We start from the raw sequence: 25,156 nt of genomic DNA on the forward strand, positions 1-25,156 counted from the left end.
TATTCCATATTAAATACACGCACAAACACACACCCTTGCTTATACACACACTTCTATAAACACGCGTACGAAGATAATATTATTCTTATACACACGTAGATAGACATAATATATATATATATATATATATATATATATATATATATATGTAAATATATATATATACCTTCGCACTGGCGCTCTTAAGGGCTCTAAGCACCTGCGTGCAAAAGTTTTCGACACACCCTCTCTACGATGCCCATTTATGTAGGCTTTTTGCGTTACAGAAGTGATTTAACGTTTTTTTTTATGATTATTTAATAACTATCTGTAACTAAGGAACATAACGATCCGCATAGTGATGTTTTCCGTTTCTGTTCATTGACAAAGTTTTGTATGTTGCTAAGTCAAATTGCTATAAAAACAAGGCCATCATCCGGATACTAGTTAATAATATCATTGGTTTTTTTTGCCCTCTACCGAAAGTAAATAGTCAATGTAGCTAATTTCATTCATGTTATACTGTGATAATTTGGATGAGAATTATCACGCTACTGCGCAATAGCATTCTTGTTTAGACGTTACATATTATATTGAACGTTAGTGTAATATATAAAATTGTATGTAAATTATATTGGTCAGGTTGTATGTATTACTCAATATCGTTGCAATATAGTGCAAGATAAGAAAATGAAAGTATATAATCGATATAAGTTTAATCGTATATAAACTTAATTATATAGAGTTTATATTGCATTTTATAAATGGACCGTTATGAATAATATTTCAAATTATATAATTATAACAGTCAAAATATACTAATTTGTTAAAATAACCTTCCTTCCATTTTCAATTTTATTTTTCACAACACAGATAAACTCTGCATACTTTGGATTCGATTTTAATTTCTTTTGTTTTTGATTTGGCTGTCAGAATTATTTATATTTTGATATCTTGAATGCCTAGATACAGATTTTTAATATTGAAGAATGTAATAATTATTATCATTTTTTTTTAAAGTAAGATATATGCATAATGATCAATGAAGGGACCTCGTGCGAAGCAGGGTGCTTCAGTTAGTTAGCAATGACAATTACTATAACTTGTAAATATTTTCTAATACAGATAGAAAGTGGACATAATAATAATTTGTATAGTTTTAAGCCATTTGTATTTATATCGAATCTAGTTTCGGTATATTCACAATATTGATGTTTGATGTTATACACATTCTTTTTGGGAACACAGAATTAATGGGAACTGAACCTAACGGGTGTGGAGTAATAGGCAACCGATCTCAAGTGTGGAAAAAATATATGGGATAAACTTAAACACATGTCAAGAATACGTCAGTCTAAGTTTTTCCTCTCGGTTTATGCACTGACGCTCATTCAGTATCACTGTATTTGAATGTTTCAACACACACTATTGCACGTCTATAATGTGTGTGTTCATTTTCGTAGGACACTCACACATTAAAAACCCTGCTTTAAAATGTAGCGTATTTATAGTATATCTGAATATTAATCTTTTCTGTGGGAATATCGATTAAATTAAATAGAAAATACATTAAAACTATTATTCATACAAAAACCTCTTTTAATGATAAAAATAACTATAAAAAATATGTAATAATAAAATGAGATACTTTAAGTAACGGACGTTACAAGTTTATCTTTAATTAAAAAAAATCTTAGGCAAATATTGGCTAATTAATATACTTTAAAGTAGTGATAAAATATTATCAATACATTGTATTCAATTTCAAATATCATATTCTACGGGTAGATGTACCCCTAGTAATCATACCTAATTGACTGTATCCCATGGACATGGTGTATAAAATATTGTTATTATTTTCATGGCAATATGAATGTGTTAGCCTAGCTGTTCCATATTTGAATATTAAAAAACATTCTGTGTGATAGTACTGTGTAATAATATGTCATTTGAAATCAGTTAGGTATCTAGAATTTGCAAACGCGCATTTAAATTTAAAGTCGATACTACAAAACTAACATCATAGTAAACGGACTATGCCAAATATTGCACGTGGTATTATAATAAGCTGAATTCCACCAAAAGAGAGAGCAAAGCATTCGACGGCGGGAATTGAAACTACTTACGATATTATCTATGGTAGGGTTCAGCAATGTTCGCATAGCTTGCATTGCTTGCTGTTGAAACATGACATACTGGACCCACGAATAGTAACGCCTCTTACATCTATGATTTTAGGGTTCCCTTAAATAGCTGTACGTCGTTGTCATCATGATTATGCCCTTAGTAAGTCTAAGAAACTAGACTTGGGACACGTTTAGGAAAGAGGTGACGGTACTCCGACAAAACCACCACCGACCGTCGCCCTCCTTCTTAAAAGTGTCGCGGTCGCAGTTAATAACGAACATACAATGTTTCTATATTATGATTTTATGGTAGTTTTTCAAATCTCGCGGTATTTTGATGTGTTATAAAAAAGAGGGGACAACTTTTATGATATAAAATATAATAATTAATATATATTTTTCACACTTCGTGTTTATTATAACTGTAGTGAGAACTGGTAAGTGATTCATTACTGTAGGTATCTAGAGCATATCTATGTATTCTATAAACTGGCGTATACGTCACGCGGAAAGTATTGTGCCACCGCGTTCAACTGTAGCAAGATTTAATGGGAGGGAACGAGATAGATGTTGAAGCGGGGGAGGGGGAACCTCACGCCAGCTTATAGAAGACAGACTCTACTTCGGCGGTGGATAGGTGATGCAGATGAAAGACGGTCGTGGTTGTTCGTGATGATGGAGAGTTTATTTACGGTTACATAAGTACAGGGGTACACTCGGTACAATATATTAAATACAATGACAATACGGTGCGATGTGTTTCTACCGGAAACATATAATCGAATTACCTTCCAATCAATTGAGATGCGCTTTTTATCGACGTACTCACAATCAAAATAATATCTAAAAATTATATTTAGGAAATAACTATTGTAATCGAGACAGATATTTTATACGGAGTTTACGTCATCGGATATAGCTGACTATGGGGAAAAACAAATATGCGGAAATTATAATTGCAGTAAGCTATTTACTGAGTTTACCATAATTGGACACTACGGGAAATTGATATTCAGAAATTTATAATTGCGGTAATGTATTTAATATCGCCGATCAATATGCTGACACGGATTGAGTTTTTTATCACCACATTAATATTAAACTCGGTCCTCATCCTCATCACTTTGAACTCCTGACTCCTCTGTTTCGGCAGAGTTTCAGTACATGAGTACAGAGGAAACTTCATGTCATTAAAGACAAATGAGGGCAGAGCAAGTCAAGATTCTTCTTATTTTCTAAAACTCTTTCTTCAAGCACTAAGGTGCATGGTTTCTACATCATTCCCGTGCAGCATCGCTTCGGGACAAGGAAGCGAGGTACTAAAATTTCATTTTGATACGTTTATAGCGTCATGAAAGGCGGCCGTGCACAAACCGCGGTTGCATGTACATGGCGGGTAGAGATGGAGGAACTCAAATCATTAACATTTCTCTCGCGCAGTGGCCAATAAAAATTAACGCAGTACCACGTGTAACTAATATCAATTTGTCAATACGATGTAACATTTTACAAAGCTCGGTGGTATTTTAATTTGTACGGTTTATATTTTTAATTTGCAGTATTCTTAGTATCTGTATAAGATCACAGCTGACAGATGCTAGACAATATGATTGAATGATTTATTATGATTCATGGATGTTATACAGTCACGTCAAAGATACGTGGAATAATTGAAGAACCATGTATAATCTCAATCACTAGGAGTCAGCATGTCCCGGTGAGCGTATCATAATGTAAAATTAGCTTTAAAAAAGCTCTTGACATATACTTTGGATAGAATTTTCATTATCAGTGAAAAAGGCGATAGAATTGGAAGGAATTCTAATTACATTTTTTTTTCACTTTTTGTCACCAAAAAGCTTAGAAAGTTTCGCTCCCATCCCCCTCTGCAATAGAGGAACGCTTAAGTGCATATTATTATGCTAATATATATATTAATTAATTAGATCAATAGATAATATGATTGTAATCCTTATTACAATTACATTATAAATATAAAATTGCACTGGCTTAGCATCTAGGGACTCCGGGTTCGATTTCCGGCTGAATTTCCGGTAAGATCACAATATATTTTTGCGGTTTTCTGAGTGTTCATGTAATCATTTCACTTATACTACTACACTACTGAATACTGGATGTGATTCTAGGAAAGATATTCAATGAAATGTTTTTTAAGTACGTTGTTAAAGTATACGCTTCATAACTTTATTCTAAAAATATATTTTTTACATATAGGTACTTACTATATATTTATTTATTTATTACTACATAATATATTAATATAATTGAATATCATTTGATCTAATTTTATGAGAGGTAATCAGACAAATAGGCGTATCAGTGTAGTAAAAATTGCAAAGTTATAAAACCCTACCGAATTTATCGTTTTCATTTTTTTTATCGTGGAGAACGAAAATCAACGAATGCCTCGGACCTCTATATAATATCTAAACCCGCCTCTATTTGTAGATATCTACATATTATACAGCTCAAGTTGAAATTAATATAAAGTAATAAGTAGAAAAACAAACGCGTGGAAACTTCATTGCTTCCAAAATGGTGTGTTTTATACATATTTGGCCTTTTCATAATTTCACCCATTTAATTATGCGGGCAAGATAATAATATAAGAGATTTAATGACGTGGCGTGTGTAACTTAGGGTTCGGTATGTTTCAAATGCAGCGTACACACGAACGGTGCGGCCATGAAATTAGTTCAGTCGTGATTTCTTCGGCCGTAAAAGATTGGCAGACGACTTGACCTAATGTCTACTGTTGTTCGAGGTCGCGTTGCATTGCCAACGGTCCGATGCGACGCTCGGTTATAAATAGGGAGACCTAATAACTCGAATTAAGTGTCCTGCATACAGATAGGTCGATTATAATGACGAATGTTGCATTTGATTACAGTATAAATTCGATTATCCGGTTTGGATCATAATTATCAAAACTTTAATTATCTGTGTAGAGATTAACATCGCCTCATTTATACGTATTGTCTAGAATAAATCGTAAGCTGTCAAAGTACCTCCCATGTAATTATCTCATTTAAATTTAATTGATTTTAATTCAAATGCTTGCTATGCCGCTAAAAATTACGTACCAACCAATTATTCATTGCTAAATAAACAAATGACAGACGAATACCACTTCGTACGCAAGTTTTTTTATAACGCACATGTAAATGGCCATGCTCTTCTTCGCGTCTCTAAAAGAATGTCGCCTACTTACCCTACTGGGTGTGGTATAACAAGCTACGAATCTCGAATGTGGAAAAATATAGTAAGCACGTGTTACAGAATATTATACTATTTTCAATGACTACGTCTGTATTATAGTTTATTTAAGTTATTTAAGTTATTAAAGTTTGACACGTAAATCTAACGAGCAGTAAATATTTGAGGGCAATCACACTTTATTTTACTTGGTGGCCTCATCGTTATAAAGTACCCTGCTTCAAAACCTTGATCTATGGAGATGGCTCTTACATTTCTATTTTATTAATCTTATTAATTTTTCACGCACTCTTTATAATAATAATAATCCAAATTTATTATCGTCTTCTAATATACCTATATCACTGAGTTGGACATCTTTTAAGCCACAGGATCCCAACCTTTAGGTCGCTAACTACCTTGTTTCAAAATATTCACCCCATTATTATCTTATCATAGAAGAAAATCGACTTTTTAATAGTAATAACTTATGAGTTATCATAAATGTCGTTCTGCAATCGACACTACTCATTTTTGATCCATAGATTCTTTACTACTTGGCATTGACGAGAGGCACTAAATTTGTCAGTCAAACTTATTTGTTTTCGTTGAATTAAGAATACATAATTATTATTACAGATGGTGTTCATTCATTACGCTCTATCTAAACAAAACCATCCATAAAATAATATCCAAAATTATGTAAGTATGGTTTAATGGCATTCTTTTATATATTTTATAGATAAACAAGTATTTTTTGACTATTATCTACAATAATGGCTTGGATTATACAGGATTTATTTGAATTTTAAAAACTAACAAACACTATCTACATTATATTGTAGTTTAAGTTCAATGAAAACAAATACTTTTTACTGTCAAAGTTCAGTGTGCACTGTTTATGTCGGATCTCAGCAGCCTACCTCCACCTTTCGCTACTGCTACCCAGTTAACTACACTGACATCAGAAATATATACCAACAAAATGCGTTATTTGGTACCCCGGCCGATATATATTAATATGGTTGTTGGTAAACTACTCAACGACGTATATATCAACACCACATAATATATTTTAATTATTTATAAAAATTTCAATTCAATACTCAAAACTACAAAATAGCTTCTCACGATACAATAAAACTGATATAAAGCTCTATCATTTCTAAACCAGTTATCATTTTCGTTACTAGAATCCGTAGTAGGTATTGGCCCACTTTGGAAACTTTCTTTGGTGCTTTCCAATCGCTTTGGTCGAGCATCCCCATTTCCCTCGTGACGCAGTTCAGCCTTCCAGGTATTTTCTTGCCTTCAGCTGGCAAATACATAGCCCTCTTTGCCGGTAACTCGGTATATTTTCACATAACATAATATTATCTTTTCATCCTTATATAGTGAATACCTACAGTATATACCTCATTATACCACGAATCAAAATTCCATTTTCTTTACCACCCCTAAATATTTTCGCCGTGACTCTCATCTCTCATTTTGTTTGCTGAGTGCCCAGAATTTCAATCCAAGCGTTAATACTGGATGCAGGGGAGTTTCAGGCATTTACTTATTTATTAGTAACAAAGGATACAACAAAAAAAGTAATCTACACAAGTGTTTCTCAACCGGTGGTCCGCGATTTTTGGCGCCCAAATGCCTATGCTAAAAACTCTATCTTCAAAACACGTGCACCTGCAAGTTTATTGCATTGTATTTTTGTTAATAAAATAGATTAATGGATTTACGTGACGAAATCAACCGCGATTAGATGTTTCATTTGCATTCATTGTTTTGCAATACAATCGTATCATACCACAGAATCGCTGAGGAAATCTATTGATTAATGATCCCTTCTTGGAAAACATAAATTCAAGTGCACTTAATACTCGAGTGAAAGAAAATCTAATCAATTTGTCTTCTGATGCCACTCTGGTATCCAGACATGAAATAGAAACATTGGCACAGTTTTGGATATCACTGAAGGAGGAATATCCATCTCTCAGTTACAAAGCTATACTATTATTATTGTCATCATTTTCACGTACATATTCATGTGAGATTTTTTTGGCCATGTCAGTCATAAAAATAAAAAGGAGAAACAGAATGGATGCGACCGCAGCGCTTCGTTTTTATGAAATAACGCTGAAGCCACGGATATCAAATAGTATATAGCAAAGAAGCATTCGACAACAGATTACGCACTATTTTTTTAAACCATTTCTCAAAATGTGTTTGATGTCTGTTTTCATGTTTTTTTATAGCATAAAATTAAAAAAAAAAAAACAATTTGAATTTAAAAATTTCACAAATATCTTTTACATTTATTATATTTTTATCCGCAAAAGCAACCTCGTATAATTCAAATCGTAAGAAAGTATATAGATTCGCAAAACGTTTCTTCTATTTTCAGTGGTTTCCCGATGTAAAAAGGTCGAGAAACACTGCACACTTAGAGCATCACCACCGACAAACTACTTACTACGCTGCTAAGAACTGGCCGTATTTCTTTGTATTTGTTTATTCGGAATCCTATTTTTAAAGTAGATAATTTTTGGAAAGTAGGTACACACCCAAAGAGTCAAATTAGATCTGCACTGATTGTAATATATTAAATAGCTATATTATATGAAACAGTTCTCTTCTGAGTACTGAAGTCATAAATAGGATTATTATCGAAGACCTAGTTTGTAGGTATATGTTGTAGGCGAGAGCTTAATTTTTAATACGATTATAATCTACGTTTAGCATTTTCACAGTAAACCAACTTTTATGCGGCCGTAAAGTGTTCTTAGCATAAATTTACGTTGGACAGCTGTTTAAAGTTATTTTTCGTTTCTTGTTATTTACACTTTGCGAATTGTTTTCTTATTCATTGCTGCGAAAACAATATAAAGTATTTGTCTATCTTAAAAGATGCTAAAGATGCGGTGCTGAACCTTTGTTTTGCAAATGAATAGCAAGTCAAAGATAATATTTTGAGTTGATCGCATTTAAAGTATTGACTGTGTAACTGTGTTACATTTATTCCTACACTGGAAGACTCGAGTCGTTTTTTAAATATTTTATTATACAGTTTGAATCAGGTAATAGAAATTATTGTTTAATCTTGTGTTTAACACAGTTTTGCGAAATATCCATATAAAAATAAACGTATTAAAAATACGTTTATTTTTGTTTGTACAATTTTATTTACATCTTAAATGTAAGAATGACAGTGTATCCGGCGCCAATATTATCCGGGAGGTAATTTAACCTGTAAAAATAAAGTTTAATTTTAAGTTGTTAATTATAAAACATTTTAAATAATATGCTTTTACACATTGGTGTCAATCATACTCGCTGCATGTATATCAAATCAAATCATATGTACGATCGATGCCATGCATAAAAATAAGTTTAATTTAAAACATTTTATCAATGGAAATAATTCGTATTTTCTTCTGAAAATGTTAGCGTTGTAGGTACCAAATATAGTATATTGTGGAAAATGTATTGGTTATACTTGAATGTGATATTTGGGTCTAGGACAACTTGACACCGGAGCAACTGGACGCCACGGAATTCGAAAATAAATAGACGTTATGTACTTATAGGTACTTTAAAAAACATATTTTATAATATTATTCGTATTTAAATGATTATATTATGATTTAATAGTTTGTGAGAATGTAAATATGCAGACGTAAATAATGATTTAATCTTGAATATGTTTAAGTTCCAACGAAAAAAGAGTTTTTTATTTTATATAAAGCCTTAAGCCGCGTTGACACAGTCCAAGTACGATCCAAGTACACTTGGACCGAGTGCCATCCAAGTGCACTCGTATGAGACATCTTCATACTAATTATTCCTATCCAAGCTACTTGGACCGCGTCCTACTCATCCAAGTTAACTTGGATAGGAATAAATAGTATGAAGCTGTCACTTGGATGGCACTCGATCCAAGTGTACTTGGATCGTACTTGGACCGTGTCAACGCGGCTTTAGGCATGGTAATTCTCAATCTGCAATAAATAATACATTATACATGGAGTAAAATGAATTAAAACTACTAAATAGTAGATAGAAACTGATTAAAATACCTCGTCTACGTTCTGTATACGTGTCTACGACAGTGCGGCGTCCAATTGTCCAGAGTCCAGTTGTTCCATTCCCTGATATTTGTATTTATTTGTAAAGAATAAATTCAGATTAAACTCAATATGACTATGTACATAATATGCAACGGCCACGTGTAGTACGCATGTATTGGGTTTTGTATCACGTCGGTTGACGATTTTCTGTCACACGCAGTGTTTGAATTCGGTTCAGATTCAATGAATATTTGATTCAAACACAGCGTTAAAGATTTAAATCCAAAATACATTCAACCCGGTGTTGTACAACGCAATAAAATCATGTAATGAAACAATGTGAGCCATAAAAAGTTTCCACAACAAATAAAACCGTAATACAAGTGAAAAGTCGAGTTTATTATCAGGATGGTTGTGAAGGGAAAGGCAAAAAGAATAGTGTATACACAGATGGAGCTTTTATACATTAAACTGGAGCTTAAAAAAGATTACCAACGTTAATGATTACATCGCTAAAATTTTTTCATTGTAACAATCTTTACAATCATTGGTTTACATGTATGTATTACATAGTTCACTGTGAGATTTTTTATCGGATAGAAATGACCATATTGCATTGAGATCATAAAAATACGCTTTATTCGTGAAATATGGCAGACAGTAATGTTTAAATTTTATTAAATTCAATAACAGGTATAATTTGATACGAGCACTTACATGAATTTTTTATAAATTATACGATAATTTTCACAATTTAAGATATTTATTTATTTAAGAAAACAAAACATTGTGGACATGACAAGACTAAATTTAAGATGTACAAAACATTAGATTTAGATTATAACAAATTAATATTACCCTCACAAGACAGAAGAATAGAATATAGAAAATAATAATAATAATAAAAAAATCAAAACGTACTTACAAGTACAATTTAATACAGAAAAATAAAGTTTCAAAAACAAAATGCGAAGTACTTACATCATTGAAAATGTCTATGTCTTTAGGGAGCGCATTAATATAATATAATAAGATATAAGATATATAATCATATAAGATAATATGGTTGTATTTCTAATTTACTTACCTAACTATCGCCTTTTGTTTCTCCCTTGTATTCCGTGGTTTTATTACTCTTTTAAGTGTTTTATTTAGACATGAATTTGATCTCAATAGTATATCGCCATATATTTTCGATACGGCCAACTGCATATACGTACATATTTCCAGATACGTAATTATTGTAATTTGAGATATGTTTCCCAGGATCAAATTGAGATTTTTAAAAATGCATTAGTAATACATTCCTGGCAACTACGAGTATATGAAATATCACATAAACTCATGAATGTCTGTGAGTTGATAACCAAAGTAAGGCCTTCAATACTTAGACTACGATATTTATTATAATTATAAAAAAATCGCTTATAACACATATTATATTATCTTGTATGTCGTTATCAATTTAACCAACAAATCAAAAAAAATATATACAAGCCATATTAAGTGCTACCTATATATAATATTAAAATTTCAATCGGTTCTTTATTTATTAGTTCTAACCATTTGGACTTGAATGATTGCAAATCCGTCCCTATATATAAACAAATTGGTGTTTTAAATTAAATGCATTACACTAAGTCTACTTATTTCCACTATTTATTACAATTCTGAGCCAGCGCTGTAAAGTGGGTTAATCGAACAATAAACATTTTAAATCTAGACAAAAAACGAATTTAGGCTATTGTTTCTTCCGTCATTCATTTATTTAACCAATTATATTCGAATGTTTGCAGAGTAAATAACACGTATATTAATTAAAATCTCATGTATTTACAATTAGATCGTTTGTTTTTGTATCGACTAAAAAATGTCGATTAACCCACTTTACCTGTAACACCACGGATAGGCGTAGACTTTGATAAAATATAATAATGTATATATAACAGTTTTTCTAACATATATAAAAATGAACTTTAAATCGTACAAACCCAAAACGAGAGCTAACTCAGACAATATCATATTTTTACAAACAATCCTGATGTAATTTAATCATCCTATAATTTTAAGATAATATTATTGAGTACTCGTCTTTATTATATTTTGTTCTGACAGTTTTAGCAAAAATCTAAACACGGTTTTAAATACTTATGTTTAAATAAATAGATATTCCGCCACTAATACAATAATATGCAAACTAATTAAGATGTCAATAATAAAAAATAAAAAAATATTCAACGAATAACGAAGAATTTAACATTCTTTTTTGAACATGCATAATTTGAAAACACTTCTGAGAAATTATTGTAACCACTAGAAAACAAACGACTCCCAACAGGATTTAAACCTGCGCCCCATAATTCGCGCCGATGTGCCCTAACCGCTAAGCTATACGTGTCATAACTAATTGGGACGAGGTTAACTAATGGATGTAACATTCCTAAATCTTGTGAAGTATTCGTTGAATAAAAAAAATAATGTATTAAATTATTAGCAAGTGCAAGTATGTTATAATAAAAAAATGAGAGATCCTGACACTGATTAGTAATTAAGATAATTCAATACTTTGAATTAAAATACAAAAGTTGATTGCCAATAATCCGAAAGCGCTTCAGAGAGTTTTGTAAAAACTATTATTTGACTTTATCTCAATTAGATAGGACACGTATAGCTGAATGGCACAGGTTTGGATCATTCTGGGTATCGTATTTTTCAAAAAGATTCTTTTCTAGTGTTTATAATAATATGTTTCCTTGAGTTGTTCTCAAATTATGTAAATTAATTCTAGTTGAATTTAATTGTCAATTTGGACCACCCTTTATTTTAAAACCGTACCTTAAAGAAAACTACAAATGTTGCATAATAATAATTAATATCTTCATTGATAATAAACATTTTCATAGTTTAACGATTTTTTGTTGCTATGAATTTTGGGTGAATATGTTGTGGATACATTGCAAAATCATATTCTTTTATTAATTTGCAACTGACATCCGAAACTGGAATGCTTTTTGAGAAATAAACTTAACGTATTTACATTTGTATGTTAAAATCACTGCGTTTGAATAATATCAAGACAACTGACAAGGTATATCCTGTCAGAAATCAAAATGACGCTAATTCCACATTTTAGTACTTACATATTAAATTTGTTGACAGCTGCTATGCACCACAAAGTCATCATATTTGATCTCTGAGACAGTACTTTGACAGAATACAGCGCATGATATGTTAAAGTGAAATTTGTTATGTGATTTCTCAGCATATTATATGTGGCTGGCGCGAAACATGACATATGAAAATTCATTATGTTTGCCAGAAGATCTTGTTAGAATGACCCCAGTTCATTTTCAGGTCAACGTCAGACCGCTGGTCGTTATTATAAATGACGTATTCTCAATTTTACCGATCAACTTAAACTAAAGAACCGCATCATATTTTATGAAAATTTTAATGACGATCGTAATGACCATTTTGATGGCTATTTTATTCGACCGATAAAAAAATCAACGCTGAATATTTTCAATTTTTTTTCTATTTGTTACAATACATTTTCTCAGAATTGTTTTCAAAATTATGTATGTCTCTACAATCTATACACTGTAATCTAAAAGTTATTAGATATCTATATTTGACTACGTACTTTTTTTCTGAATCATACAAAGTGTAAATGCAAACTCTAAAATTTTTAGTAATATTGACCTGCGTATCCCTGATAAACTATCTTAGATATCGAAAAAAAAACAATTGTTCGTTCTCCTAAAGTGCAGAACTGTCTTGCCAATTTGGCGAGCAATAACTGTGTTTAACCTAATCGACCCGAATATTGATATTATATTTTCACCTACATGAGAATGAGATTAGGTGGACGTTGTTTTATAAATCCTTGAAACAATCTCCACCAAACCTTCCATGTACAATTTTCATTTTTTGTATATGCTCTTTATACTGCTTTTTTCCAATACTACTTATATTTCGTTGTTTTCTTAATACTGTTTTAATACTATTCCTTTATTTTTTTATGTCATGCCGTACACATCTTGAATTTGCAATTTATAAAGATCATTAGGTATATTATGTAAATAAATAAATTTTAATTTTAATCTCCATTTAAAGTTATCCAAGTATATGAAACCAGTAGAGCTTAGAATATAAAGTAAAGAATAATTATTCTGATTCCTCTTCGGCAACTAATCATTTTAATTGTTTTCGGCTTAACCAAACATCGCTCAAAAGTAGCTGGTTAAGTTTGATTCCAAGATGTCATTCCACTAATTTATTAGTATTTTAGAATACCGTGAAAAAATCTTGACCCATAAAGGGCTCCATAAAATGAAAATATTAAAAAAAACACTGCATTAAACTTTTGAAAGATCTTGGATGGAGCATCGAGAACGTCGACAGCTGTAATTATCTGAGGTTGAATATCATGGTACTTCTCAAAAAAGAGCACGCTATCTGAATGCAAAGCTTTCGTTACATCATAGATGAAGAAGTGACGTTGGGTTTGACTAGAACGTGGAAGGCCGCGGATGATTTGACAGTACACAAGTAGAAATCATTACAACAATCAATCCTTAACTGGACATGATGACTTCGCTGGCAGGCTCTTTGAGCTCGATCTTGTTACCTATTCAACATGTCCATGTGGCGGAGAAATACAGGATGCAAACCACAAACTACAAACGACCTAAAATGTGTACGGAAAGGGAATAGCTGTTCAAGTTGGTTCAACCAGCTGTAGCCACAAAGGCCAATTTTGTTGCATTTAGAAAATTTGCGGTGTCATACTGCCAACGTAAAGATCTCTTCGCAGTTTTGTATTAGCTTTTGTTACTTACTTCAATTTTCAATATTTCCTCTACGTGTTCATCTCTCGTATGGGTACTTTGGACTTAAAGTAATGTAAATTCAGTCAAAGCACATTAGAGTGCATGGCAATATCAGTCTTGGGTAACTGCTCCTGAGACATTCCCAGTCATAAAAAAATTATGCTTCACATCCGAACCTATGGTTCCGTGATACGCTCGATTAAGACCGGGTGTGGTGCGAGGCGGGTGTGTTTGGTGGGGCCATTAACTTCAATAGTACACAAGTAGACTGATGAACGACAGGAACTTTTTAGGCCACCAGACGGTGTCCAATACTCATGTCACTGATAGAGTACTTCTACAATGAGGAATTGTAATAAAAAGATTATCAAACGTACTCAACAACTTTAAAAAAGAAGAAAAAGAAAACATAACTAATCTATAAACATAACGACCTTTCGATAGTATTCGTTGAAATATATTAGTTCCACAGATATTGAATCGATACTTTTTAGTAATGTTACCCACGCGTTGTGGCCAAAACTGAATTACTACAATATTTATAGTGAGTCGATCAAATGGCCCGATAATTTCTTATTCATTGAAATATTATACATGCCTTTAAAATATATATACTCAAACTCGTAAATCAAGTTAGACATGAAAGGGTTTACTTTCTCATGTTCTTGTATACAGCATGTCATATTCGTTTTGTTACGTACCTACATACCAAAGGTATATCGCCAGAAATGGATTTTATCATAACTTACTGAAAAGGTGAGCATGTTCGAAATACTTGAGATTTTGCGGAAAATGTTTGCCCAGAATATTGTAAATATACGGATAAAAAATATAATATAATTCAAATTGCATTTTTCTCTTTCGCATAATATGCTATACAGTGGTGTTGATTAACCGATTTGCTAGAACTGATTATTTAAATTTAAGTATACTATAAATTCAATTTATTTTCGTTACGTTGGAACAAAATAATATTTTTTTATTTGAGACTGATTGTTTAAATAAAATCAATACGCATATAAAAAATGAAAAAGGGTACATATTATTTCCGATATAATATATTATTATGTCGATATGTGTCCATTCCAAATTCAAAACGCGTATTTCTGAGATCCACTTATGTATTACAAGATTAAACAAAACAAATAAGCCAACATACCATTTTTACTGTCACTTGCATATTGCAAAGTGTTATTTTTAAATCATATTTTTATTTATTGGCTGCAACAAATTTTAAAACCTATCAAAACAACGGATGCAATGAGAATTGTTTAAATGTATTTTATCTGTTTGCTTACAATAAATATTCATTTTTTTTCCGAGCTATAATCTAAGGATTTATGCTTATTTTAAAATCGCACGTGGAGTGGACAAGCTAAGCAAGTTGCTTCACAAAAATTAAAATGCATTACATTGCCAAAATTACATGTGAAGTAGGCAAGCTAAACCTTACTAACTTTAATTTTATTGTTCAATACCAAATAGAAAATCCCGCACCATTTCTACCTATTTATTCCGTAAAAAATGAAGGAACCCTCTCCTTCATTATTTAAAATTTAAAATAAATGATCTAAATAATCTAAATAATCTAAATGGATGCCAAATTTTAAAAAAAAATTATCCCTTCAGTGTATAATATTAAAATATTAATTAGACAAATTGGGTCGTTGGTAGGTGAACAATTTTGAAAATAAATCCATCAAAAATTGCCAATACAAATGCGGATGGGTTAAATCAGATAAAAGGAAAGATGAGATTTCAATAGGGCGCTAACTGCGATTTTATGTGACCAATACTATAAGTCTTCTTAGATACATAGAGACTTTTTGATCAAATTGATATACTAAAGTAGATTAAAAATTAGTTTGACACTACTTCGTTATGTACATTAGTAGAGCCAATTTAGTAGAGCTTCGGGCTAGCACTTTAGCTAGCAACGACTAAAATATCAGCGGGATCATCCAACTCACGTGTCCGCTTTCCAATTAACTCGTGTATGCGAATCTAGGGCATGGTGGATTATAATGTCTAACGTCCTCTTTATCCGATAGTGAATCGGATATAGTATTAACACATCTTATTCGTTTATTATATAGACCTTACGTGATAGAAAATAATTTCCAAATACAACTCCTACATACGATTCTTTTGATTAAGAAAAGATAGTATACATTTTAAAAATATAAATACGGAATATAGATAATGTACACATACTATATCTTATTTTGTTAAAAATCGAATGAATATGTCATGAAAAAATCATATTCAATAATGAAGCTCATTTTTGGTTAAATGGCTTCGTAAATAAGTACAATTTTCGTATTATAAGTAATGAAAATCCACATGCTATTCTTGAAACACCTTTACATCCACATAAATCATTTGAAAAAAACAGTTTGGTGTATATACCTATGGCCTGGATTGATAATGAAAATGGCAATGCTGTTACTATTAATGGAGATGATTACTGATTTTTTGGCATTTTGATCTGGACGATATATTATGTCGTCCCAACAAGATGGTGTAACATGCAATACAGTTCGTAACATAATCAACTAATTGAGACAAAAGTTCAGTAAATATATTATTTGATAAATCTTTGCATAAAACTAAATTAAATACATCGAATGTAGTAAATTAAAATGTGTAAAACAACAGAAGTCAATCTATTCTTAACCTGATTCTTATATGTATCATTGTCATTGTTTCACGTATTTTTTACTATTTACAATTTCCCGGTGACTAACATAATTTTACTATGCGTATCGCAAAGAAAAGCGTAGTTATACGTCAAAATATGAAAGCCAGAACGCCTGCAAGAAAAAATATGTTTTTTTGTAAAAATGACAATAACGCTGGCTAGCACGCAAACACAGCTTGGCTTAATTCGATATAAAAAGGTAGTCAATAACATGAACACATCGGATATTTATTCTTTATTGATTTCTATTCAAAAGACAAATATGCCGGCCCTTTTGTTACAGCTTATACTTTTGTATTATTTACTAAATATGTTAATTACTATCGACCGGGTTCATTTCAAAATTTCGTTTTGCGTAGTAACCTTGAAACAGATAAGAAATCAGATACCGTCGATGCTTTCCACTAAAAGGTACACCAGTTGTTCAAGGATTCCTGTTATATAATAAAGATTTTTATCAGCAGAAGGTTGTTTTAAAAAGGGGATATTTTTTTTGCGGAATTATGAACTGATTTCTGTTACAAAGTGACGGTTCCATAAAAAATATTGAATACAGCTTGAATTAAACATATTTTGTTCACAGTACATTTCATCCAAGTCTACACCATAAATTCAACAAGTATTCATTATTCATAGTGTTCTGTATTTAAATATTGCATACTAATTGTTGCATGTTTATTGGTCGATCTGATTATCAACAAGTATTTACATTAAAACGCGTATGAAGTATTCCATCTCGACGTATATTGTTTTGACTTTAGTCGCTTACTGTGAAACCACCTGCGACATAACTTGAGGTATTACTGTACGCTGTATATGTTACATTAAAATGTTCTATATTCATTTACGCTGACGTATGCTACACTTTCTACCACAGAACAGATAATAAAAAGAATTCCGATAGGCTATATAGAAATACCGTAAAATTTTACACAGAGTTTTGAATGTGCGAGTGTCATACGAAAATGAATCACTCATTATAGACATGCAATAGTGTGTGTAATACACCAATATTAAATGAGCGTCAATGCATAAACCGAGAACAGTTATCAGTATTCGACGTATGACGTATTCTTGACACGTGTTTACATTTATTTCGTATTCTCGATAGATCGGTTGCCTGCTTCTCCTTACCAGTTAGGTATTTCAGTTCCCATTATTTCTGATTTCCCTGCTCGCTACCTAATATGCAAAAGTTTTTTTTTTCCCCGACCATGTCCGATCCTAATAAGATCCTATGGGCCTCCACAGAGTAGAGGTTTGTATAGACAGATTTTGTTTTTTACTAGAAATGGATGTCAGCCACTTGCTCAATTTATTAGGTCCATACCCTGACACACACAAATTGAAAAACAATATGTGTACTTACCAGACCCAGGATTCAAACCTGGTACCCACGGCGTTATAGTACAACGCTTAAGCCGCGCGGCCACCGTAGGTAAAAGAATAGTATTACATTATTTTTCAGCAAATAAAAATAAACGGTTTATTAAAAAACATTGTTGTTAACAGTTGTTAACGTTTTTTTGTATATTCGTGTACAATTAATACGTATTATAGAAAATGTTACCCGTTACAGTAAACTCATATGGTGCGTTCTAGCGTGGATATTTTTATCGTTTATCTGTATGTTGATGACAGTTGAAACTCAATAATTGATAAGTGGGAACATTCAGCTTATTTCCTTTCGATTTCTTGTTTAACAACGCGGCAATAGGTACATATCTTCCCTCACTATAAAACCTCATAATAATAAATGACGTCATTACCTCTACTGTGTTAAACAGAGATTCTCAACGTATACGCATGAGTGTATTCATTTGATAAATTTAATAGTTCCAGATACCTAATGCATTAATTTAATGCACTGTCGCTCTGGCATAATGGTATAGAATTATGCATCGATGGCTCTTGAGGCGACAATAAAAATTCAACACAGCATACGCTTCTCCATTGTGACATAATGCTTTTTATAGACGTGTTAAGTGCATAAACAAAATTTTAAAGTTTCCTATAATATTTGCCATTAAATAGCTTTTACAATAGTCTTAATGCATGCTTTGTGTCATGTCATTTAATACTCGTAATTAAATTATTTATTTTCAATCAAAATTAAAGTTGCAAATGTTTTGGTTGAGACACCTATGAAATAAGACCACTGGATTATAACGTGAAACTTTGTATGTGACTTGTATTTATAGGTGGTCATGTTTTTGAATTCCATGTGAATGAATATCCTTTGCTACGTGCTAAAACTGAACGAATCCTGTTTACATTTGCCACGACTTACCTATGTGAAGCTTTGCTTTTTGGTGCTAGCTTTAATTAAAACCAAACATCGCTCAAAACTTGGAAACGTATAAAATGAGGGTAGCTGTCACTATTTTGATTCAAATAGTTGATAAACTGTACGATGAATAACAGACTCGCCAGTCGCACGGATTGTTTTTTTAGGTCGCTGTATTTCTTTTCTAAACTAATAACTCCGTGAAAGGAAATAGTTTGAAAATCACTGGCATATAGTGTAGATTTGTTTTGTATATTTAAGTGATTAATAATTACAAGATAAAAAGAACTTTTTATATACCACGTTTTTAAATTTTCTGTTGAATCATATACACTTTACAAATCTATGTATTAATAAAAACTTTTTATTGTACTTGATAGAAATACTGAATAATATTATAGAGTACAAAAATGTCATTTTGACATTTCATATTGATTTCCATAGTAACGCACGTATATATTAATTATTTAGTTGCTAGGACCCACTTAGCAACCAATAATAGTGAGTACTAAATATTACTTTTACGATTTTTTTCCGAAACATACAAAACAGAATTAACTGAGAATGAATTCGATTCTGTAAAGATGGCCAAAAGTATTAAAATAATGTATTGTCGCCGTGTTCTGATATATTCTAAAAGTTTCAAATGTTTAGCTAGTCGGGAAGTTAGTTAAAAATCTTTGACAAACAAACAAAAATTTGTACTGCACAAGAAAAAATCTGTACCAGATAAACAAGAATACGAGCTAATAAAAACGTGGTAAAATAGTAGGCGTTTAGGTAATAGAACTTTAATATAATATAGTAAAACATTTTATTTTTATTTTATCACGTAAGAAGGTTGAGGCTGAAAATTCGCAGATCCAATTTTTTCTATTGCGCAGGAATTATGCAAGGCTGATGTGATTATTATTATGATTAGTATCGTCACTTCTCTCGCTCAGCATCTCTTACGATAATCGGGTATTTTTATAAACATTATTATGCCAAAATATGTATCACGGATATTCTATTCGTACGATACCACTAAATAAAGCAATCAATAAATTGATTTAGATTCGCGCATGTGCATACGTGTCGGATGGTCTCAACGGCAAGCAAGACACATTTATTTTATGAGTATGATTGATGTCAAAACAAACGCGATCTTAATATTAAATGCATTTCGCCCACATGCGCACATGAAAAAATCGGATCTGCGCACATTGCTTGTTAAATGGTAGCACTTTAGTACTCGTACCTAATGTGTATATACTTACTAGTAAATGATTTAAATTAGTCAATAATTCATTATGTATTATTGTTATTTGCAGTGGATGACAGGGTGAGGGGGTAGTCTGCGACGGCAGTGGTGCAAGAGCGGGAGATGGCGAGGAGGACAGGCGATTGCGCGAGCGACCTAAGCGACGTAAGCGCACGCGATTCACATCTATACCACAAATGAAAGCGACACCGGAGGCGATCGCCCTTACTCCTTACAAGCAAAGGTGTGTGCATGCACTAACAATAATATATACAGTATATAGAGTAGATACAAATAGTCCTGAATAATCGCCTATGTTCGCCTTTTGAAAGTAGTTGCATTTGCAGGTGGGTTGTCGGATAAGTGGGGTGCGAAGGGTACACCATGTTAACCCTTATGCCCTACTCATACAAATTCTGAACATAACCGACGATTCAGGACTATTTATAACTACTATACCTTACTTATTCGAACGAAATAAAGTTATGAACAGAGCAAAGCGACGCGATGAAATAATATTACATGTAAGGCCCAAGAGACAGTTCAACGCAGGTCGTACTTGATTATAAAATATGTATTCAATTAGAATCAAACAAGACCATTCCAATTGCATATATAACAATTCCAATCATCTGCGTTGCTATATTGTGTCTTGGCTCTTAATTTTACGTACTACATTTTGCCTTAGTACTGTATACCATAAGCTGTCGTTATTATAACTGCAATCAAAATTAACATAAATAATTACAACGTTTTTAAATTTTATGTTGAATTAATGCTCAATATGCTCAAACTTGTACTTGATATGAAGTAAATAAAAAACAAACAAACAAATATAGAATACTGAAATGTCATTTTGATTTCCATAGTAACGCACGTATATATTAATAATTTAGTTGCTAGTACCACCCACTTAGCAACCAATAATAGTTTTTTACTTTTTACGAATTTTTCTGAAATAGCTTTCCATATAGAACAGAATTATCTGAAAATGAATTCAATTCTGCTTAAAGATGGCTAAAAGTATTAAAAGAATGCATTGGCATCGTGTTGTGATATATTCTAAAAGTTTCAAATCTAGCTAGTCGAGAAGTTAGTTAAAAATCGATTGCAAAATTTGTACTGGACAAACAACCACCGGACAAATAAGAATACGAGCTAATAAAAACGTTGTAAATAAAAATAGCAGCGATTGCCTGAGTAAGACAATCTAAATGGCAACTCAGTGATGTTGATATTTTTTGGATTCACCAACTTAATTATGCTCCATGCGTTTGCTGAATAATTTCAAATGTCATAACTTAAATAATATATGACGCTCCTTATATTTATAGTCTAAATTGTTCGGTTTATAGTGACAATAATAGGCACCTACCTTATAAATTAAATTTCCTAAAAATCTTATGACATCTATGAATTGTCGTTAACTTTGGCCTTAGAATTATTCAAATAATCGAGGCTTGACTGTACATAATAAGTTCAACAAATCAACACTTAAAACTGAAAGCTAGAAAAATGTGACGAAAAAATAACAGCAAATATTGACTATATTTCCAGCCTTAACACAATTCGCGCATATCTACAGCTGCGAAACTAGCGGGAGAAATCCATATTTTTTCAGTGTGAATTTATTTTTTTGTCAACCCGCACTTCTGACTAACCCCACTTTTCAACGAATTGAAGATAGCAAAAAATAATTGAAAAGACTGTTTAAAAAAATCACCTTTTTGGCACTGCAAATTTACATAAGAGCTGAAAACAGATGTCACATGTATAATATTTTGTGAGTCACAAAAAATACTTGAATGTTTTATACCCTTTTCCGGTTTTCGATTCCCGTTTTAATATCCGTATATCATGAATGCTTAATCCTTGTTTACCTAATATATTATGTACACAACTACTCGAATAATATTGCTATACATGAAAGATGAAAGCATCTATGATTAAGTGTGGTAGCATTAATTATTGACCAGGTAACCGGTTAAGCAAAATAACCGATTAATCGACAAGTAAAATGTAAAACATGAATATTACTTTAGTGTTTAGGTAAGTCTTTGGTCGAAAATGAGATTTAGAAACTATTTTTTAGCGTTTTTGCAGAAGTTATAGGTAAAACAAGTAAATTAACAATAGGTACCTACATATTAATAAAAATCAATTTACAATATCACATAAATATAACTATTTTCACATTAAATTATATCGTCTTACCCATTTCAATGTACTGAATTGAAACATTTTTGAAAATTGCGTTTTGTGTAGGTACTCTTGCATTTTTTAACTGTATCCAAGTCCCAGAAAAAAAAATTTCACCAAAATTATTTTATTCTTTTAAAAATTAGTAAGTACCTACCTATGTATATTTTTTTGCATGCAATTTTGATATTTTGGGAAATCAATGTAATCTTTTAAGTTCATCACCGTTCCTTAGATGGACCATATACAGTTTTCAAGAATCTCTGTCGCTTACCAATCTTCTTGCTTTTTCACTCGACATGACAGCATTCCATAAATTCGCCGTTTAGTTCTGTGGACGGTATTTAGCGACCTTCTAAGGCTTTACAATGACTTGTACATAAAACAACTAGTTTGAGACTCATTTGAGGGATATTTGCGTAAGGCGCTGGCTTTTCAACCGGGAGTTTCGGGTTTGATCACGGTGATGTCACAATATAATTATATGATCTTCTCAAAGCCTGGATGATTGTGATTGTTTCACTTATGTTACTGACTGCACTATTGTTTACTACACTGCTGTTATTGGGCCTCTTGGCATATTGTAGTGTTATAAAGAATATAATATATTTAAATATTAATCAACTGCGTGTTGCAACACGATAACAAGATTTTGAACGTTATTGACAGTTATCATTATTTATAATATTATTTCATAAACTTTAACGTGTGTATTTAGCAAAAAAAAATATTATCAATTGACGATTTAACCGTTTTAAATTTAGTAGTAGTTACTCTATTATTCGGTTATTTAAAACGTTGACTAATTCGACATGCCTATTCGCGACGTGACTCTGAATGCATTAGTACCCGGTAATTACCTGATATCCGGAATACCCGAGTATTGTGAATAAGTACCTACCCACCTGCCAGAATTTAGCAGCAAGTTTCACAGAGGTATATAGAGTGCCTACTACTAATTTTGAGGCATTTAATATATTTCAGGCGTAAAACCAAGAGTAAGTAGGTGAGGTTTCTCTGCTTACCCAGTAAATATTTAACTACGCGGAGAGAATCGAATTCGGTTTACCTTTTCTTTGTATATATATTTACAGTTAGTAAAAAACACACCGATGTAATGGATACAAACGAAATAAAAATACTAGATGAAAAATAAGTTTTATTATTATTACACTAGTTTTACTAGTTCGCTTATATAGTATTTAAAAAAAAAATGAATTGTTTTCTTCTTGGCACTAGTAATAGTAAGGGTCAAAGTATAAAAGCAATCACAATATTTATATGCAATAAGATTATCATCTTACATAATTCGAAATACTTGAGAAACAGTCATATTAGATTTACTTCTTAAATAATAGTGTCTGTAATGTAGTGTCTTAAATTAAACCAATATTTTTTCAAAATATTTGTCTAATTGGTATGTTTCGAGCGGCTTACGCGCCGACTTATAACATCGTAAGTCCCAAGTTCGAATTCTGGTTCTGGAAAATACGCAAATTGTTTTTCAATTTGTGTTTAGAGTCAGAGTGTGGACCTAATAAATTGATGAGTGTGGACCTAAGATTGGCTAGCATCCATTTCTCGTAAAATAAAAAAATCTGTTGATACAAACTTCCCCGGTGTGGATGCCTCAGAAACTTGGAAAAAACGGGCAACTGATCACGAGTGCGGAAGAATACGGGATAAACTAAAAAAAAAACGTGTCAAGAATACGTCATACGTCGAATACTGACGACTGCTCTCGGCTTATGCATTGACGCTCATTTAATATTGGTGTATTACACTCACACATTCAAAACCCTGCGTCAAAATATAGTGTATTCTGTGGGATGCCTATTACGATCCTATTAGGCTCGGACGTGGTGAAAAAAAAACCTCATAGTTCCTTTTCTATTATTGGGCTGTCGTTAATGGCATGCTACACTATTTAAAACGTGTTAGATACATATAAATGGCAGGCATCATCCCTCAGTTTGATATTATGTTCTCAGTGATCCGTGGTCTGTTAGTATCTGCATGTGTTCGTATGATGTTTTTATGTTTCTGAAAAAGTGGTGGTGGAGATTATATTAAGAATACACTTTTGTGTTATTGATTCTATGGCAACTATTATGTATACATTGTTCCATAGCTCAATTACTATTTTTTTTTTTGCTTAGACACGGTAGTTATAATATTTCGCCATGCAGTCTATGAAATACGCGCTACGATTTAAGATAAGTAAATATATATAAATTAAAACAAAACTAAATGTAAAATTGTGTACCTAAATAAAACATAATTACAAGATAAAAAGAAATTTTTATATACAACGCATTAAGTATAAATTTTCTGTTGAATCATAATATAAACTTGACTTGACTAGCTTAAACGATCAAAAAAATTTGTACTTGATAGAAATAATACTGAAATGTCATTTTGATATTCCATATTGATTTCCATAGTAACGCACGTATATATTAATAATTTAGTTGCTAGGACCCAGACCCTTAGCAACCAATAATAG

General features: G+C 31.8%; 1 protein-coding gene across 8 annotated transcripts in view; it reads left to right on the forward strand.

The window, feature by feature from the left end:
* Positions 1–25,156, forward strand: part of pHCl-1 (pH-sensitive chloride channel 1) — a 269,845-nt gene that overhangs the window by 171,275 nt on the left and 73,414 nt on the right. For all 8 annotated transcript variants that reach the window (XM_085952330.1, XM_085952363.1, XM_085952305.1 and 5 more), the window contains exon 3: positions 20,522–20,695. In XM_085952330.1, coding sequence (XP_085808456.1) covers positions 20,649–20,695 — 47 coding nt within the window. In that variant the 5' untranslated portion in view covers positions 20,522–20,648. The remainder of the gene's footprint in view (positions 1–20,521; positions 20,696–25,156) is intronic.

This window comes from Rhyacophila brunnea, unplaced genomic scaffold (assembly GCF_057557595.1).
Source record: "Rhyacophila brunnea isolate RB1 unplaced genomic scaffold, BYU_Rbru_1.0 scaffold_10, whole genome shotgun sequence".
Taxonomy (NCBI): domain Eukaryota; kingdom Metazoa; phylum Arthropoda; class Insecta; order Trichoptera; family Rhyacophilidae; genus Rhyacophila; species Rhyacophila brunnea.